The 15,113-nt window shown below is 48.6% G+C and overlaps 1 protein-coding gene across 2 annotated transcripts in view; it reads left to right on the top strand.

Annotated features, from left to right (window-relative positions):
- POLR3A (RNA polymerase III subunit A) overlaps nucleotides 1-15,113 on the top strand; it is a 53,001-nt gene that overhangs the window by 34,629 nt on the left and 3,259 nt on the right. Inside the window, exons 19-30 of one of the 2 annotated variants that reach the window (XM_040485541.1) lie at nucleotides 1,033-1,170; nucleotides 3,227-3,397; nucleotides 4,572-4,685; nucleotides 5,956-5,991; nucleotides 9,125-9,211; nucleotides 9,302-9,384; nucleotides 9,958-10,128; nucleotides 11,431-11,524; nucleotides 11,710-11,802; nucleotides 13,070-13,234; nucleotides 13,689-13,853; nucleotides 14,069-14,200. In XM_040485541.1, coding sequence (XP_040341475.1) covers nucleotides 1,033-1,170; nucleotides 3,227-3,397; nucleotides 4,572-4,685; nucleotides 5,956-5,991; nucleotides 9,125-9,211; nucleotides 9,302-9,384; nucleotides 9,958-10,128; nucleotides 11,431-11,524; nucleotides 11,710-11,802; nucleotides 13,070-13,234; nucleotides 13,689-13,853; nucleotides 14,069-14,200 — 1,449 coding nt within the window. The remainder of the gene's footprint in view (nucleotides 1-1,032; nucleotides 1,171-3,226; nucleotides 3,398-4,571; nucleotides 4,686-5,955; nucleotides 5,992-9,124; nucleotides 9,212-9,301; nucleotides 9,385-9,957; nucleotides 10,129-11,430; nucleotides 11,525-11,709; nucleotides 11,803-13,069; nucleotides 13,235-13,688; nucleotides 13,854-14,068; nucleotides 14,201-15,113) is intronic. The other variant, XM_040485542.1, reaches the window with a different exon arrangement.

Genomic DNA, 15,113 nt, shown 5'->3' with positions numbered 1-15,113 from the left:
GGGGGCGTGTGTGGGTGGGCTCCTCTGGGGCCTTCCCTCTCCAACCCCTACAGAGTCGTGTGGGAGCCTTGTTAGATTTGCTGCTACCAAACTTGATCAATGCCCTCTTGTTTTCTCTCCAAGAGGGAGGATTTCAAGGTCCTTTCCAATAATCAAAATCTATAGATACCTCATGTCTGATCAATGTGTGATTATGGGAACACTGACATCAAAGTATGGGGATTTTAAAATAGTGATAATATGAACCACACTAAAACGACCAGGAAAGTCCAGATTTTCCTCTCGACTTCTCAAACTCGGTTTTTAAATGACCTCTGGGTTTCAGTGGTGCTGGTGGTTTGGGCACTGGTATAAGCAGAAATAGACAAATCTGTGCTAGGCTTCTTCTGGGACTCAGGACAGACAACTTTTAAGTCTAGGTGAGGAACTTAGAGTAGGTTTGGTCACTCAGCTTCTGGATTTGGAATCAGCTCTTATTCCCATTAAAGCACAGATACTGCAGCTGCTCTTATTCTATGGGACTGTGGGGTTTCTGAACAGCCACCCCCCCCCCCCTCCCGGGGAGACAGGACTGCTGTACTGGGAATGTGTAGGTATTTTCTGTATCATACAGTCTGAGGAACATTTTAGGGACTCTGTCCAAGATCAGAATTCACTAGAAGTCAGAGAGCCAAGTGGTCACTGGAATGGTGCCCATCTGTGCATGTCAGGCTCAGAGTTCTAAGGGAGCCTGACACATTTAAAGGGGAGGCTGGGGGCATTCAAACTGCTTGGTCGACTTGCCTGCCACTGGCACCAGCACCAGCACCTGCCCTGCCTGGGAGCTCACCCTCCTTGTCTCTGGGAAGGATGGTTTATGCCAAGTTCTTTCTCCTTTCAGAAAGGGCGTGTAAAGTCTGCCCCTTCATAAGCGTGCATTGGCCAGGTATTTATAGTCTAAAGGTGGGGCATTTTGTGATTTGAGTGAGGTTTGAAGTTGTGGACCTTGAAGGTTTTTTGTCTGGCTTTTCTTTTTTCCCCACCTCTCTTTAGCTCCCAGCTGCCAAAGGCTTTGTGGCTAATAGCTTTTATTCCGGTTTGACACCGACCGAGTTTTTCTTCCACACAATGGCTGGCCGGGAAGGTCTAGTCGACACAGCCGTAAAGACTGCTGAAACGGGATACATGCAGGTAATTTGAAGAAATGTAGGCCATTAGCGGCAGAGCAGGACAGGGTTCCGAGGATTTTGACTGCTGAGTGTTTACATATTTTTTACATGAACTGTCACATATCGAGTCTTAGTATTTAAAAAGAATAATTGGGAAATGCGGGAGCCCTGGAAATAAACAGCATAAAAAAGTAATATGTTCACTTCATCCCTTATGCCTTAAGTGATTCAGACCAGGCCAGGGCCACACTCACCAAAGCTGTACTGAGAACGTGGACTGGAAGTGTATCTGGGGACACGTTACTGAGCCTCACTGGGCCTCTGTTTCCTAATCCATGAAGATATGGATGACAGTACCTACGTCCCAATGATTGAGAGGACTCTGCTTCTCACTTGGCAACTATTTTTTTTTTTTTCAACGTTTTTATTTATTTTTGGGACAGAGAGAGACAGAGCATGAACGGGGGAGGGGCAGAGAGAGAGGGAGACACAGAATCGGAAACAGGCTCCAGGCTCTGAGCCATCAGCCCAGAGCCCGATGCGGGGCTCGAACTCACGGACCGCGAGATCGTGACCTGGCTGAAGTCGGACGCTTAACCGACTGCGCCACCCAGGCGCCCCACACTTGGCAACTATTTATGTAGCCTCTTGTTTTTTAATTTTAACTGACTCCAAGAACTTACTCCAGTGCCTGCAGGAGGTCTTGGACACTTGGAGGGATGGCTGTCCATCATATGTGCAGCTCCAGGACAGTAGGCTCAGGGTGACAGGATGAAACTAGAGGGCTTCCTGTTCCCATGCTTCTCAGACCGCCATAAAAATATCCCTAATGGCAGACAAGTAAGAACACATCCCGACTTCATTCTTCCTTATATAAGACCACAAGCAGAGGATTTCATTTCATTCCCTGATTATCATTTTCTCCTCTGTCTTCCATGACCTGTGTTTGCTTTTATATTTTTTCAATGTTCCTGTCTCCTTATAACATCAGATAAAGTCAAATCTCCCAGTTGCTAGGCTGTGAACTTGCTGTGGCTTTGAGTCCCCTTTGTCCCACTGTGGATCCCAGTTTAAGAAGCACAGCCCTTTGCAGGCTGGGAAAGCAGAACTGATCAACCAGAGGTGTGAATAAGACAGGCAGAGCAAACAAGGTTGATGAAGGTGAGAGCAGACTGGAGTCCATAGAAATAGCTATTTCCATAAATATGTGTGTGTCCTCATCAATACTTCCCCTTTTCATCACGTTTTGATGGGAAATTGCCCTTCAGTTTTGGAGTGTGCTGCTTTTGTCAAAAACCCAACAGACTGTGAAATGCTTTTACCACTCTTGCCAGAATGTCTTTTGACTGTATTTTTTGACTTTACCTTTTTGAAGTAGAGAGTATGACTTTCCCAGAGCAGTGTGTTAACTTAGAACAAATTAGTTCTGGCACGAGGGATTTTTGTTTTGAGGTTGCCTGGAGGAAGATTTCTTTTCTCTTTAATTCATTGCACCACCATCACACTGCTGGCTGGAGCATTCTACTGGTGGAAGGTTCTCCCTAAGCAGATGTGAGAAATGGCTGCTGCCTGCTGGTTCAGACACAATGCCATCCCTGTTCTCTTTTCTTCCCCCTGGGTCCCAGAAGGGGGTATGCACCTGAGATCCTCTGTAATTCATATTGAAGTCCACCCACAGGGGTCCTGGATTCAGTTGTGTTTAGAAATGTAAAGCTGTTGCATTAATTTATACCTTAGGGAGAAAGAGAGGGAAGGGGCAAAAGGGCCTAGGAAAACAGTTAGTGTTTACAGAATCCTTTGGGGGTGATGGGCCTTAAATTACATGTATTCAAAAACACACTAAAGCACTCGAGGTTGGGCATATTCTGAATCCCACTGCACAGGCTTACGGGTCACTTCTGGGCTTGCTGTTCCAAAGGGCCAGGGGACTCTTTTTTAAGGGATTTCTAATAAAATATTTTAAATGATGAAAGTGCTGGTAACCTTGAAAGTTAGCATTGCAGAGCTCATCCCCTGCACACGTGACTGGCCTTCTCAAAGCAGCTGAGCGTTTGTTTCCTCTCCTCCTCTTCCTTCAGAGAAGGCTTGTCAAGTCCCTTGAAGATCTTTGCTCACAATACGATCTGACAGTCCGAAGCTCTACGGGTGATATTATCCAGTTCATTTACGGGGGAGATGGCTTGGATCCTGCAGCTATGGAGGGAAAAGATGAACCTTTAGAGTTCAAAAGGGTTCTGGACAACATCAAAGTAAGATTTAGCATTATATCTGGGGTTAGAGTGTTTCCAAGGACGTGTGTTTACAATAGAGGCATCCTTTGGAGTATCACACACAGTTAATACTCGAGTTATATCTATCCAGCCACCGGTAGTATTTTTCATCTTGTGTTACCCTGCATAATTTCCCCAAATTTGAAGGAAAAATATTTTTTCAATTTCAAAGTCTAGTACTGGTAGTAATCCAATGCCAACAGAAGAGGGCTTTGTTTTCTATCTAGTGAAGCATGTTACCGGCCAGTGTTAAAAGTCGTGGGTGTTGTCGGGGCGCCTGGGTGGCGCAGTCGGTTAAGCGTCCGACTTCAGCCAGCTCACGATCTCACGGTCCGTGAGTTCGAGCCCCGCGTCAGGCTCTGGGCTGATGGCTCGGAGCCTGGAGCCTGTTTCCGATTCTGTGTCTCCCTCTCTCTCTGCCCCTCCCCCGTTCATGCTCTGTCTCTGTCTGTCCCATAAATAAATAAAAACGTTGAAAAAAAAATTAAAAAAAAAAAAGTCGTGGGTGTTGAGAAGCAAGCTTTAAGCTTTTACTAAAGCACATGCTTTAACTAGGGGTATATTTTTAAAAACCTTTTTGAAAGGTAGTTTGACAATACTAATCTGAATTTATATGTGGGTGTCTTTTGACCCAGGAATTCCACTTATAGGAATTTGCCCAACAGAGATGACTTAAATGTACCAAGAATGTTTTTCTAGCACCTTTTGCCCATATATTAGGGTAATATGCAGCCTTTAAAACTTTGTGGGACTCCCATGAGCTTTGGGGTAGGGGAGTAGTTTCACTCCTGAAATGTTTGGGTTTTTTTTATATTTTTTTGTTGATTTTTTTTTATTTTTTATTTTTTTATTTTTTTAAAAAAACAGCGATACATAATTTCAATGCAAATCTGGGATGGGGTGAAGGTTGAGAAGTAATGGAACGGTACCCACTGAATCACTCACACTCACTCTTTATGTGAGATGGAGTGGGTTTATCCTGTCTTCAGAATATAAAATATGCTTTGAAAGAAAAAAAAATCATAGATTGGTGAGAAAAAATCATGCTCACTCTGAGAAAAGTCATTTTGTCTCTTGTAAATTCTTTCATTTAATCCTGCCCCACCCTCAGTCACCCCCATACACATCACACTATTTCCTTTTGATACTTGAGGCAGTCTTCCCGTGTCAGAGCGAGCCTGCGCTGAGTAAAAACGAGCTGGTCCTGACCACGGAGTCAATCATGAAGAAGACGGAGTTCCTCTGCTGCCAGGACAGCTTCCTGCAGGTGAGCTCTCTACTGGTGGGAGCACCCAGCTTGGTCATCAGCAAGAGATTGTTGTCCGGTGCCGGCAGATAGTTTTTATAAGCAAGGGGTGGGGGCCGTGGGGTGGAGTGTGTTAAAAGTGTTTTCTTTGTTAAAAATTTCAGGAATGGCCCAGGCAAACTCTCAGCAGCCGACATGAAGAATTCGTGTCATGTCCTTCTTAGTGTCTGTCTCTCACGCAGGTGTCACCCTGCTAGAAGAAAAATACTTCCTTTAGAGAACTATTGTTTTTTGTTGTTGTTCTTGTTTTTTAACCTTGTCCCCCTGTCAACCCCTTTACCTGCTGTCTCATCTTGCAGACCAGCTCTTCCCACAGTCATTGCGAATCCTGGTAACTTAAGACTTCATTTTTTTTTTTTAATTTTTATGTTTATTTATTTTTGAGAGATAGACAGAGCATGAGCAGGGGAGGGGCAGAGAGAGAGGGAGACATAGAATCCGAATAGGCTCCAGGCTCTGAGCTGTCAGCACTGAGCCCGACTTGGGGTTCGAACTCACAAACCGTGAGATCATGACCTGAGCTAAGTCAGAAGCTTAACCAACTGAGCTACCCAAGACTTCCATTTTTAAGTAATCTCTACACCCAACGCAAGGCTTGAACCCACACCCTGGATGTCAAGAGTCTCATGCTGTACTGCCTTAACCAGCCAGACACACCTGGTGGTGGTGGTATAAATTGCTCTTCCTGTTACCATAGTGTGGATCAGTAGTTCATGGAGTCAGCCAGCCTCCTTTTTCCAGAGAGCTGTTACCTTGATAACCTCTTAGGGCTTTGTTAGTTTATTGTTTTTTTGTTTTTTTTAATTTCACTGACCTGCTGGAGCAGCTCCTTCCTGTTTATTATCACGGTTATGATCAAAAGCAGAGGGATACAGAAGCCAGTAAATGGTTGCCTTTGTGTGCCAATGGGTGATTCAAATGCAGCACAAAATTGGCAGGAATCTATCCCTTTCAGTATATCAAAAATGACAACAGTCATGTGAAACTGAAAGAGTATTCTAGTCAAGTATGCCCTTGATTCTTTCTTTTCCTATGTTGAGGTGTGAAAGGCAAAAAAGAGACTTCCAGATTTCAGTAAGTTTAAATCCAGAGTATGGTTGGGCTGGGTGCCTTTGTTTGTGATTTTTCCCAAATTTTCATTTTTTTTTTTTTAACAAATTAGAATTGTGATTTGGTGTTTATGCATGATTATATTATATTCACCTCTTTACTATTCTGTTTATCCTCAAAGACCTTAACTGAGACAGGCTATGAGAAGTACAACGAGGTAACGTGCTGAGCATGCTGGGAGTGCTGAGCTTAAGGGGTGAACTTGGCAGCAGTCCGGCTGTTTGCCCGCCCCGGCGAGCTTCCGCCTCACTCCCGGCACAATCGGCTTCCCTGCTCATCACCCTGGCTCCCTTCTTGCCTTTTGCAGGGTTTTACGGGTGCCTCCCTGATCAGGAGTGTGTGCGTTTTCAGTGAGCACTCCTAGCCCTCAATATGTCACACGCCCTGCAGATCCCGGGGACACCCAGATGACTGTGTCCTTGCCCTCTGCGGGCTGACAGTCTAATGAGCTCAGGTCCAAAATCCACTGGCCGGAACCCGATTTATCTGAGGCCACGGAGGCCACTCCTGAGTGGCACGGAGCCCTGGCCGCCCCAGAGGCTGCTGCCGGTGCCCACAGTTGTGCTGCGGAGGGTGTGAAGACGTAACTGCCGCTTAACCGTGTGATTAATTGCCTGCCAGTTGCCGTGTTGTGAGTTCTCTTTTAGTATGCATGGGTTCATTCAGTTGAGTTCTTAGTAGCTTATTTCAGTTTTCATTTCTACAAAATGAGCCTTTTTTTTTTTTTAAACCTAACTTTCAGAATATCTGCCCTAACTTGTGTAAGGAAAGTCATTCCTTTCAGCAAAGCCGCTGGAAGCAATGTCCATTTGGGTGGTAGCTGAAAGACTCCTCTCCAGTGCCTAAGCTGAGCAATGGTTGTAGGTGTGTGTTCTTTTACTCCTGCGCGCAGAGTTCCTCACAGGTGAAAATCCATGGGTCTGCTCAGCCTTGGGCTCTCCTCCGGTTTCGCTGTGCCGGCAGGTGGGGCAGCCTTTAACAGCTGGCGCGAGATGACCACACCTGGACCGAGAGGGCTTTCAGGAGCTCTCCCTGAAGGCACACAAGCACAGCTAGACGAGTAGGCTGGGGGAGGAAATCACCAATGTGAGAGAGACTCTTCACGCTGAATGGCATAGCAGGAAGACGAGGCCGTAGCACCTACTCGTGCCTTTGCACGGTCCTGCCGTCGAGCAGAGCCATGCCAGCAGAGACGGTTCCAGTGCCCTCTCCGGTCTGGTTCCCTGCTCTAGTTTGCAGGAGCTGACTGTCTAAAGTGTAGTCTCAGACTCCCAGTTAGTGAGTAAATCTGGAGAGCTTGTTAAAGAGTTACTTAAATTTTTTTTTTTAAGTTCTTATAAATTGATAAAAGTCCTTTCTGAGTAGAATGACAGTGGGGCACAGTACCCCTCGTGTATTGCACGCTTGGTCGAGGAGAAGGAAGAGAGTTGGCGCACAGGAGCACTCGTTGTGAGGAAGCTGCATTCGTGAACGGGGGGGCAGCCAGAGGGCAGTGGATCTCTGGTAGCCCCTTGGTTAGCTGGGCTCCCAGTGGGCAGAGGTGGCACTGCAGAAACCGCTGGCCCAAGACCAGTCTTCAGAGAAAGCATCTGACTTCAGGGACAGGCCTGTTGCCTTGGCCAAGCCCATGACCCCCCAGAGCCCCTCAGGGCCCTCCACTCTAGCCTGTTAGGGTTAATGTCATACCACCTCACGGGGAGGTCTCAACTCCTGGGCAGCTGCTGACCGAGAAGGGCCCATGAGCCATGGACTGTGTGGATATAACCTAAGGCTATTTAAACATAACAACAGTAAGTGTTAGGGGGTTTTTGCTTTCAGAAAAGATAGTAAGAAATCGCCAGGTGGTCTGTGGGAAGCTAAAGAGATTAATTTTTGCAAGGTTATGATAAAACTGGGCTCTAGTAAGTGTTAAGCTCTCTGTGGGTCCCATAGGATTTTATCTTTGCAGAAGTAGGCTTCTGGTTCCATCTGCTTTAAAATACTTGTTTCAGACAAAACATTAGACATTTTCAGCTATGTGATACAGACTGAGTAGACTTTGGGTAGGACAGACTGGTCTCTCCTTAGGGTCCCTCAGCCTGCCTTATAATCAAGAAACAAGACTTCTTGAAGCTTTGCGGCCACCGCAATATGCAATCCACCCTCGGGCTGTCCATGTGTGTGGGTCTGTCCTCTGCCAGCCACACAGAGCAGCTGGGTGCCTGCACTGACATTCAAGAGTGACATTTAAGCTCACTGCCACCGTTACTTGTCCACGATCAGTGAGGGAAGTTACATTTCTAGGAGGGCTGCTGAGGGAAGTGCAGTCTGTCTACTCTCCCATATTCTCAAAAACGCCCCTGGATCAAACTAGAGCAGCTAATCACCAGCTCCCATGCCTGCATCACAGCCGCCTCTAAAGGATGGCTGCTGCATGGCGTGTGCCATCAACTCACCTGGGACCTGCCCTAAGAGTCAGCACTTGACATGTGAGCGCCTGGGAGCCGGACTTTGATGGGTGTAGCTCACTAAAGCTCACCACCCCTCTGTAAGTCCTCCTTGAGTGCTGGCCAGTCCTGCTTCCAGGAGTGACTACAGGGTGGATTTATTTCAGAGATACACCATAAATTGCAGAACAGATGGGTCTTCCCCTTTGAACGGTTGCCAGAAAAGTTAGGCCTGTGGCCGATAGCCCTGCCCTGTGCCTCCTCCACATGATGTCCTTGTCGCCTTCTTCCTTGTTCCATGTAGATCTCCTCCAGGGCTTTGAGTACTATTCTGAAATACAGAGGGGACAACAAATACACAGATGTTTCATTTCCAACTTTGCTTTCCAGGAATTCTTACAAAGTCCTAATTGTTGGGAAGGGAAAGTGACCCCGGGTGGGGGAGATGCAGAGGTGAGGGTCAGAGAGAGAAAGAGAGGCAGGGATTTGGGAGTGTTTTCTTTGAAATGAAGGCAGGCTGAAACCACGTGTTTGTGATGTATATACAGCATCTACAAAGCTATGCATTAGCTGCTACTTAAATTGATCATAAGTTCAGAAGAAAGCCTCAGAGTAAGTCTGCTTAGAGACTACAGGTTTGTTCTAGCCGTGCTGAGCTGTGTGAGTGCAGGTGATGGGAGAGCAGAGGAGAAGGCGACAGCGTGGGACGCGCTCCCCGTGCCAGGGTCTCGTGGAGCAGGCGCAGGGGGCGGAGCTACCCATCACGAAACCAGAGGACACCTGACATTATTGACGTTTGTAAAACAAACTGCCATCTAAGTTCCCGAGAAATACACAACTGATGCTTGCTGTGTAATCTTTCAGGAAATAAAAAAATTCATTAAGGGTGTTTCTGAGAAGATCAAGAAAACCAGAGACAAATACGGCATCAACGATAACGGCACAACAGAGGTAACGGGCGGCCTTCCCCGACCGGCTCAGGCACCCTCGTGGGCTCAGGTGCCACCAGCCTGACCCTGCACTCGGCCTCTGTCCTTCCAGCCCCGGGTGTTGTACCAGTTGGACCGGATCACCCCCACCCAGATTGAGAAGTTCCTGGAGACCTGCAGGGACAAGTACATGAGGTACGCATGCTAGTTTTCTCAGACTGCCAGGCAGTTGCATGGGCCTCCTGTCCTTCCTGTCTCCCCAGTGGAGCAAAATCCTGCGTCAGCACCACTTCCTGACTGTCAGCATCTGAGCAGGTTCTGTCCCCTCATCTCTTAGGGGCTCCGGTGGGGAGGTAGGCTGGATGCTGCAGGCGGTGGAAATAATCTCAAAGACATTTCCGAGTGTCCTCTCCCTGTGGAGTAACTATCGATATGTTTGGCGGGTACCAGCTGCTCTGTCCACCGTCGGCACCATGTGTCAGCAGGGCTCTTGGATCTTCTGCGGGCAGTCGATGTTTGGGCCCAGTCACCACATGCTGACCACAAGGAGCCAGTGGTCACTTCCGTTATCAGAGCCCCCTGACTGTCGTACCCCTTCCCCGCCTCCATCTGCACCTCCTGCCGACCTGTTGCAAGCACAGCCCAGCTCGTAGCGTATTCGCTCCTGACCCTGATGACACCTGCATTCTTGTCTGTGGAGGGAGGAGAGAAGCGGAGTCTCCTCCCAGCAGTTTTGCTGGGCTTTTCTTCCCTACCCTTCCCTTCTAGGGCACAGATGGAGCCGGGTTCTGCGGTGGGTGCACTCTGTGCCCAGAGCATTGGTGAACCAGGCACCCAGATGACCCTGAAGACTTTCCACTTTGCGGGCGTGGCCTCCATGAACATCACCCTGGGTGTGCCCCGGATCAAAGAGATCATCAACGCTTCCAAGGCCATCAGGTGCCCGCCCTCCGTTTCCCTTTTGTTCTCCTGCTGCCTGTCACACATTCTCTCATCACGTGTGATACTCTGATGGGCTGTGTGGTAAACTCTGGTGATAGGCTTGTGTTAATCAGATCTGGGGTTTTAAAAGACCCGCTTGAGAAAAGTCAAAATTAGATACAGTGAAAACTAAGGCAGTGGTTGCTTATGGCCACAAGTCACATGAAAGGGAGAAACAAAAAAAAAAAAAAAATGACTGGGAAAGCTATTAATATGTCCCTGTAGATTTCAACTGCAGATCTGATTATTCCCAGCCTAATCACGCCTGACAGTGAGTGTGTCACTTGACTATTGGCCATATTCTGTGACTCCCAGGTGATTTCGTGGTATGGCTTGTAGGTCATCTGAGACTAGAAAAAGATTAAAAACTGTCTCTCTCTGTCTCAAAAATAAATAAACATTAAAAAATTTTTAAGGGGCGCCTGGGTGGCGCAGTCGGTTAAGCGTCCGACTTCAGCCAGGTCACGATCTCGCGGTCCGTGAGTTCGAGCCCCGCGTCGGGCTCTGGGCTGATGGCTCAGAGCCTGGAGCCTGTTTCCGATTCTGTGTCTCCCTCTCTCTCTGCCCCTCCCCCGTTCATGCTCTGTCTCTCTCTGTCCCAAAAATAAATAAAAAACGTTGAAAAAAAAAATTAAAAAAAAAAAATACGTTACAGTGCATTGTGACAAAATCATGATTCACTCGCGCTCCACATCCAACAAAGGGATGACAGGTAGCATTCAACGAAGGAGCGCCACGCTTGGTTCTAGAGCAGCACCTGGAGGCGTCCAGGGTGGCAGGGGCTCTGCAGCCTCCCTGGGCGGCTCCAGTCTCTCCCAGGAGTGTGTTCGGGGGACGCCAGCCAGCACGTTCAGGGCACAGGCTGGTAGAGAGCGACTGGAAGAGTTGGAGACGTCCTGGAGAGGCGGTGGTGCGGGTAGGGCACAGCGATGGGAAGCTGTAATACACAAACACGAAGGGTCGGTTCACTCGGGGAGCAGAACCAGAATAACACCTGCGAGGACCAGAGAGGAAGACATAGGTTCACTTGGTCAGGAAGAACGTCCCAAAAACTGTCTCATTCACTGATAGAGTGGGTCGCGGCATGATTTCTAAAAATAGTAAGTCTGGGTGAGAATGTCTGTGAAGCCCCCAGTAAATGCCCCAGGAAATTGCAGTTGTGTTTAGTGTTAGGATCCGGTAGTGCCTGGATTTCACAGAGCAGCCATCTCCCGGCGGGCTCTCTCCTGCTGTAACCACTGTCCCCCTGCCTTTTCTCAGCACTCCCATCATCACAGCCCAGCTGGACAAGGACGACGACGCAGACTACGCTCGCCTCGTGAAGGGCAGAATTGAGAAAACCCTCTTGGGAGAGGTAAGAAGAAATCCCTCTTGGCAACAAGAACACTAGATCAGCAACGTTGTGAGCAGGCGTAAACACCAGTGGTGGGTGTACTGGTCATTGTGGCCATGCTGGCCTGTGTCCCTAACCACAAGCAGCGCATGCTCTTTGGAAAGGGAGAAGTGACTGTGTAACGTTCTGCTCTTTTGACATGACAGATTTCAGAGTATATTGAAGAAGTGTTTCTTCCGGATGATTGCTTTATCCTCGTCAAACTCTCCCTGGAACGGATCAGACTTCTGAGACTGGAAGTGAGTCACGTAATTAAATGTGGGCAGGAAGTCATCCTCCGTTAGTCCCAGGATGGGCGCCAGTAAACTGGGGCAGGAGCTAAGCGAGGCACGAGAAGCACTGCGGAGGCTTTATTTGGGTTTCTGCTCTGTAAGAGTCCATTGTACTTCTCTCTCTCTCTCTCTCTCTCTCTCTCTCTCTCTTTTTTTTCTTTTTAAGTTTATTATTTTGAGAGAGAGAGCACGAGTGGGGCAGGAGCAGAGAGAGAATGAGAGAAAAGCCTAAGCAGGCTGCCATCTTGGAGTCACATCTCACAAACCGTGGGATCGTGAGCTGAGCTGAAATCCAGAGTCAGACACACAACCGACTGAGCCACCCAGACCCTCCCCCCCTTTCTCCCTTTCTAAACCCGACCCTGACACACACACTCCCATCTAAAGACACGCAAGAAATTAGTTGAAATTTTATGAAGCCACGATACTTTTTCACTATAGCATAGTACTACGGACGGGGTCTGGCGGGAGCATAGGGCCACCCGTGTCTCACTCCTCTGTGGGCCCTCAGCACAGCGCCTGTCTGGCTCAGCGAATGTTCTTGGCTGGGTGGCTTACTCCGGCTTACTATTACTGGTGTTCCTGAATACATAAAGATTGAAAGAACATCAGCCTTTCTCACAGATCAGTTGAGGCAAGGTTGCAAACTGAGTAACTTCCTGGCACTTTCCTCTTCCTCCCAGGTAGTTAACATCCATACTGCCCTTAATACGTCGTTTCAGCCCATTCTCTCAAGTACCAAGTTTGTGTTGCCCGTAGTCTGTGATTCCAGATTTGAGTGCCCAGTTCCCCGGCCTGGGGGCTTCTGTAGCCTAGCTCGGGCCACCTGCCTTGTGGCTCTTCTACCAGAAGAGCTGGGTTGCATTGAGGAATGTGGCACATGAGCAGTTGTAGTGAGGTCAGTAAGGGGGAGGCTTCACTGACACTTTTAAATTGTCCTGCTCTCCAGCCCCCGCTCCCAGAACCTCAGAGCCTGTGTGTGTTGCTGTGAATTGACCATCCATTTTCAGTGGGGAAAAACGTTGGTTTGGGGATAAGGGGAGGTTGTGGAAAAAAAAATTACCTAACAAGGAAATACATAGTACATCTCATTTTAAAACTTCATGGTGAGAAGCAAGATTAGGGGGGAAAATGAGGTGGCTCACTGGGGGGCAGCGATGGGAAAAGGCCATTGAAGCCTCCACACACGTCAGTGACGTCCTGCGTGTGTGGCCCGTGCCCGGCCACTTTGCAGGTGAACGCTGAGACAGTGCGGTATTCCATCTGCATGTCTAAGCTCCGTGTGAAGCCTGGTGACGTGGCCGTTCACGGTGAGGCCGTGGTGTGCGTCACCCCCAGAGAGAACAGCAAAAGCTCCATGTACTATGTGCTGCAGTTCCTGAAAGAGGATCTCCCCAAGGTGAGACAAAAGTCCTTTCTTGGCCCCTCCCCCAGCGTATGCCCAGAGATTTGTAAAGGGAGAGGTGGCATTTACCTCTCCCCCAAATACCCAGCTGTCTGGCAACCTGAGGACTGAAGGTCCTGCAGAGACTGAAGGTGGTGCCTGTTTCTTCTTTTCTGCCACGTCCCTCTGGGATCAGGTTTTTCCCATCTTAGCACTGCCATGCTGACTCTGCTTGTTAGATTCCTGTCTGTTCTGTCGTAAAACTGATGGAGTATATATGGCATGGTCCCCTGATCTTCCGTTTTCTGCATAACCCCTAACAGCACACAGGCACTTTTCGGTTTGGTGAGACCTGAGAAACGGGGATGGTCAAGGTGCCAACCCAGTTCTCACAGCCTGTGTGCTTTCTGAGGGTAACCGGGGCCATGGGCACCGCAGGGCCTTGAGCCTTCCGTGTCTCCGAGTGCAGGTGGTGGTACAGGGCATCCCAGAGGTTTCCAGAGCTGTCATCCACATCGACGAGCAGAGTGGAAAGGAAAAGTACAAACTCCTGGTGGAGGGCGATAACCTGCGGGCAGTCATGGCCACTCACGGTGTGAAGGGCACCCGCACTACCTCCAACAACACCTACGAGGTACAGCTCCTGCCCAGGGTCACCTCCCAGTTGTCCCCGCACACCCCTCTGACCCTGCCGCTTGCCCTGGACCTACCACTAAAGATTGCCCAGCAGTCTGTTTCTGGTAGAGGGCCCGGAGTTTGCCGTTTAGCTTCCGGGCAGAGGAGAACTGAGGGAGAACTTGGGACGGCTTGCCAGAAGAGGCTGCTTGCACTCATCCTGGCTCTCTGTAGGTGGAGAAAACCCTGGGCATCGAAGCTGCCCGGACAACTATCATCAACGAAATCCAGTACACGATGGTCAACCACGGAATGAGCATCGACAGGAGGCACGTGATGCTGCTATCTGACCTGATGACCTACAAGGTTCGTGGGAGGGATGTGGCGTGCCGAATGTCTCACACACGGCTGTGATGACACCATTGAAAGAAAATCAGATGTTACCATCACCCAAAAGCCAAAGTATGCGGTCAGGCTGGGTGTTCTGGTTAACTTCCAGGATGAAATGTGCCACCTCATGGAATGAGGTGGGATGTGATTTCTGTCCTTATTAGAAATGTCCTCCTAAAGCAAAACTGGCCATTGCCGAAAGCCTAGGGATTTCCATGGAAAACCAAGGTGTTTATTTCCCTTTGAACCCATTCATCACACTTCTGTAGCCATTTCCAGGTAAATGATAAGTTAATGTGTTCTGAAGGGGAGGTTAGATGGGAATGAGATTGGTTATTTTGTTTTCCTCTTTTCCCACAAATCATATTCCCCGGAGTAGTGCCATAAGATTTTCAGGATGCCTCCGCATAGAACGAGGTGGGGAAATGACCCGTTTCCTCCACCCTGTGGTAAAGGCTCTCGTTTTTAAGTCTTCCCTTCCTGTGCTGTTCTCTATGCACGTATGTGTTACGTAGTTGCAGTGAGTAGTGGACATACCGTTTTTATCCTGTTTTATTTGTTGTAAGTACCTTCCACATTGTTAAGTAGTTTTTGTAAATATCCTTTTTAAACGATGATGCGGTATTCACTTGAATGAAGGCACCTAAATTTACTTAACTCTTTCCCTACTTTGAAACTCTCAAATTGGGGCGCCTGGGTGGCGCAGTCGGTTAAGCGTCCGACTTCAGCCAGGTCACGATCTCACAGTCCGTGAGTTCGAGCCCCACGTCGGGCTCTGAGCTGATGGCTCAGAGCCTGGAGCCTGTTTCCGATTCTGTGTCTCCCTCTCTCTCTGCCCCTCGCCCGTTCATGCTCTGTCTCTCTCTGTCCCAAAAAATAAATAAACGTT

This window comes from Herpailurus yagouaroundi, unplaced genomic scaffold (genome assembly GCF_014898765.1).
Source record: "Herpailurus yagouaroundi ecotype Mexico unplaced genomic scaffold, PumYag 163, whole genome shotgun sequence".
NCBI classification, from domain to species: Eukaryota; Metazoa; Chordata; class Mammalia; order Carnivora; family Felidae; genus Herpailurus; species Herpailurus yagouaroundi.
The sequence above is the reverse complement of the archived record's forward strand: the minus strand, read 5'-3'. Positions and strand labels throughout refer to the sequence as shown.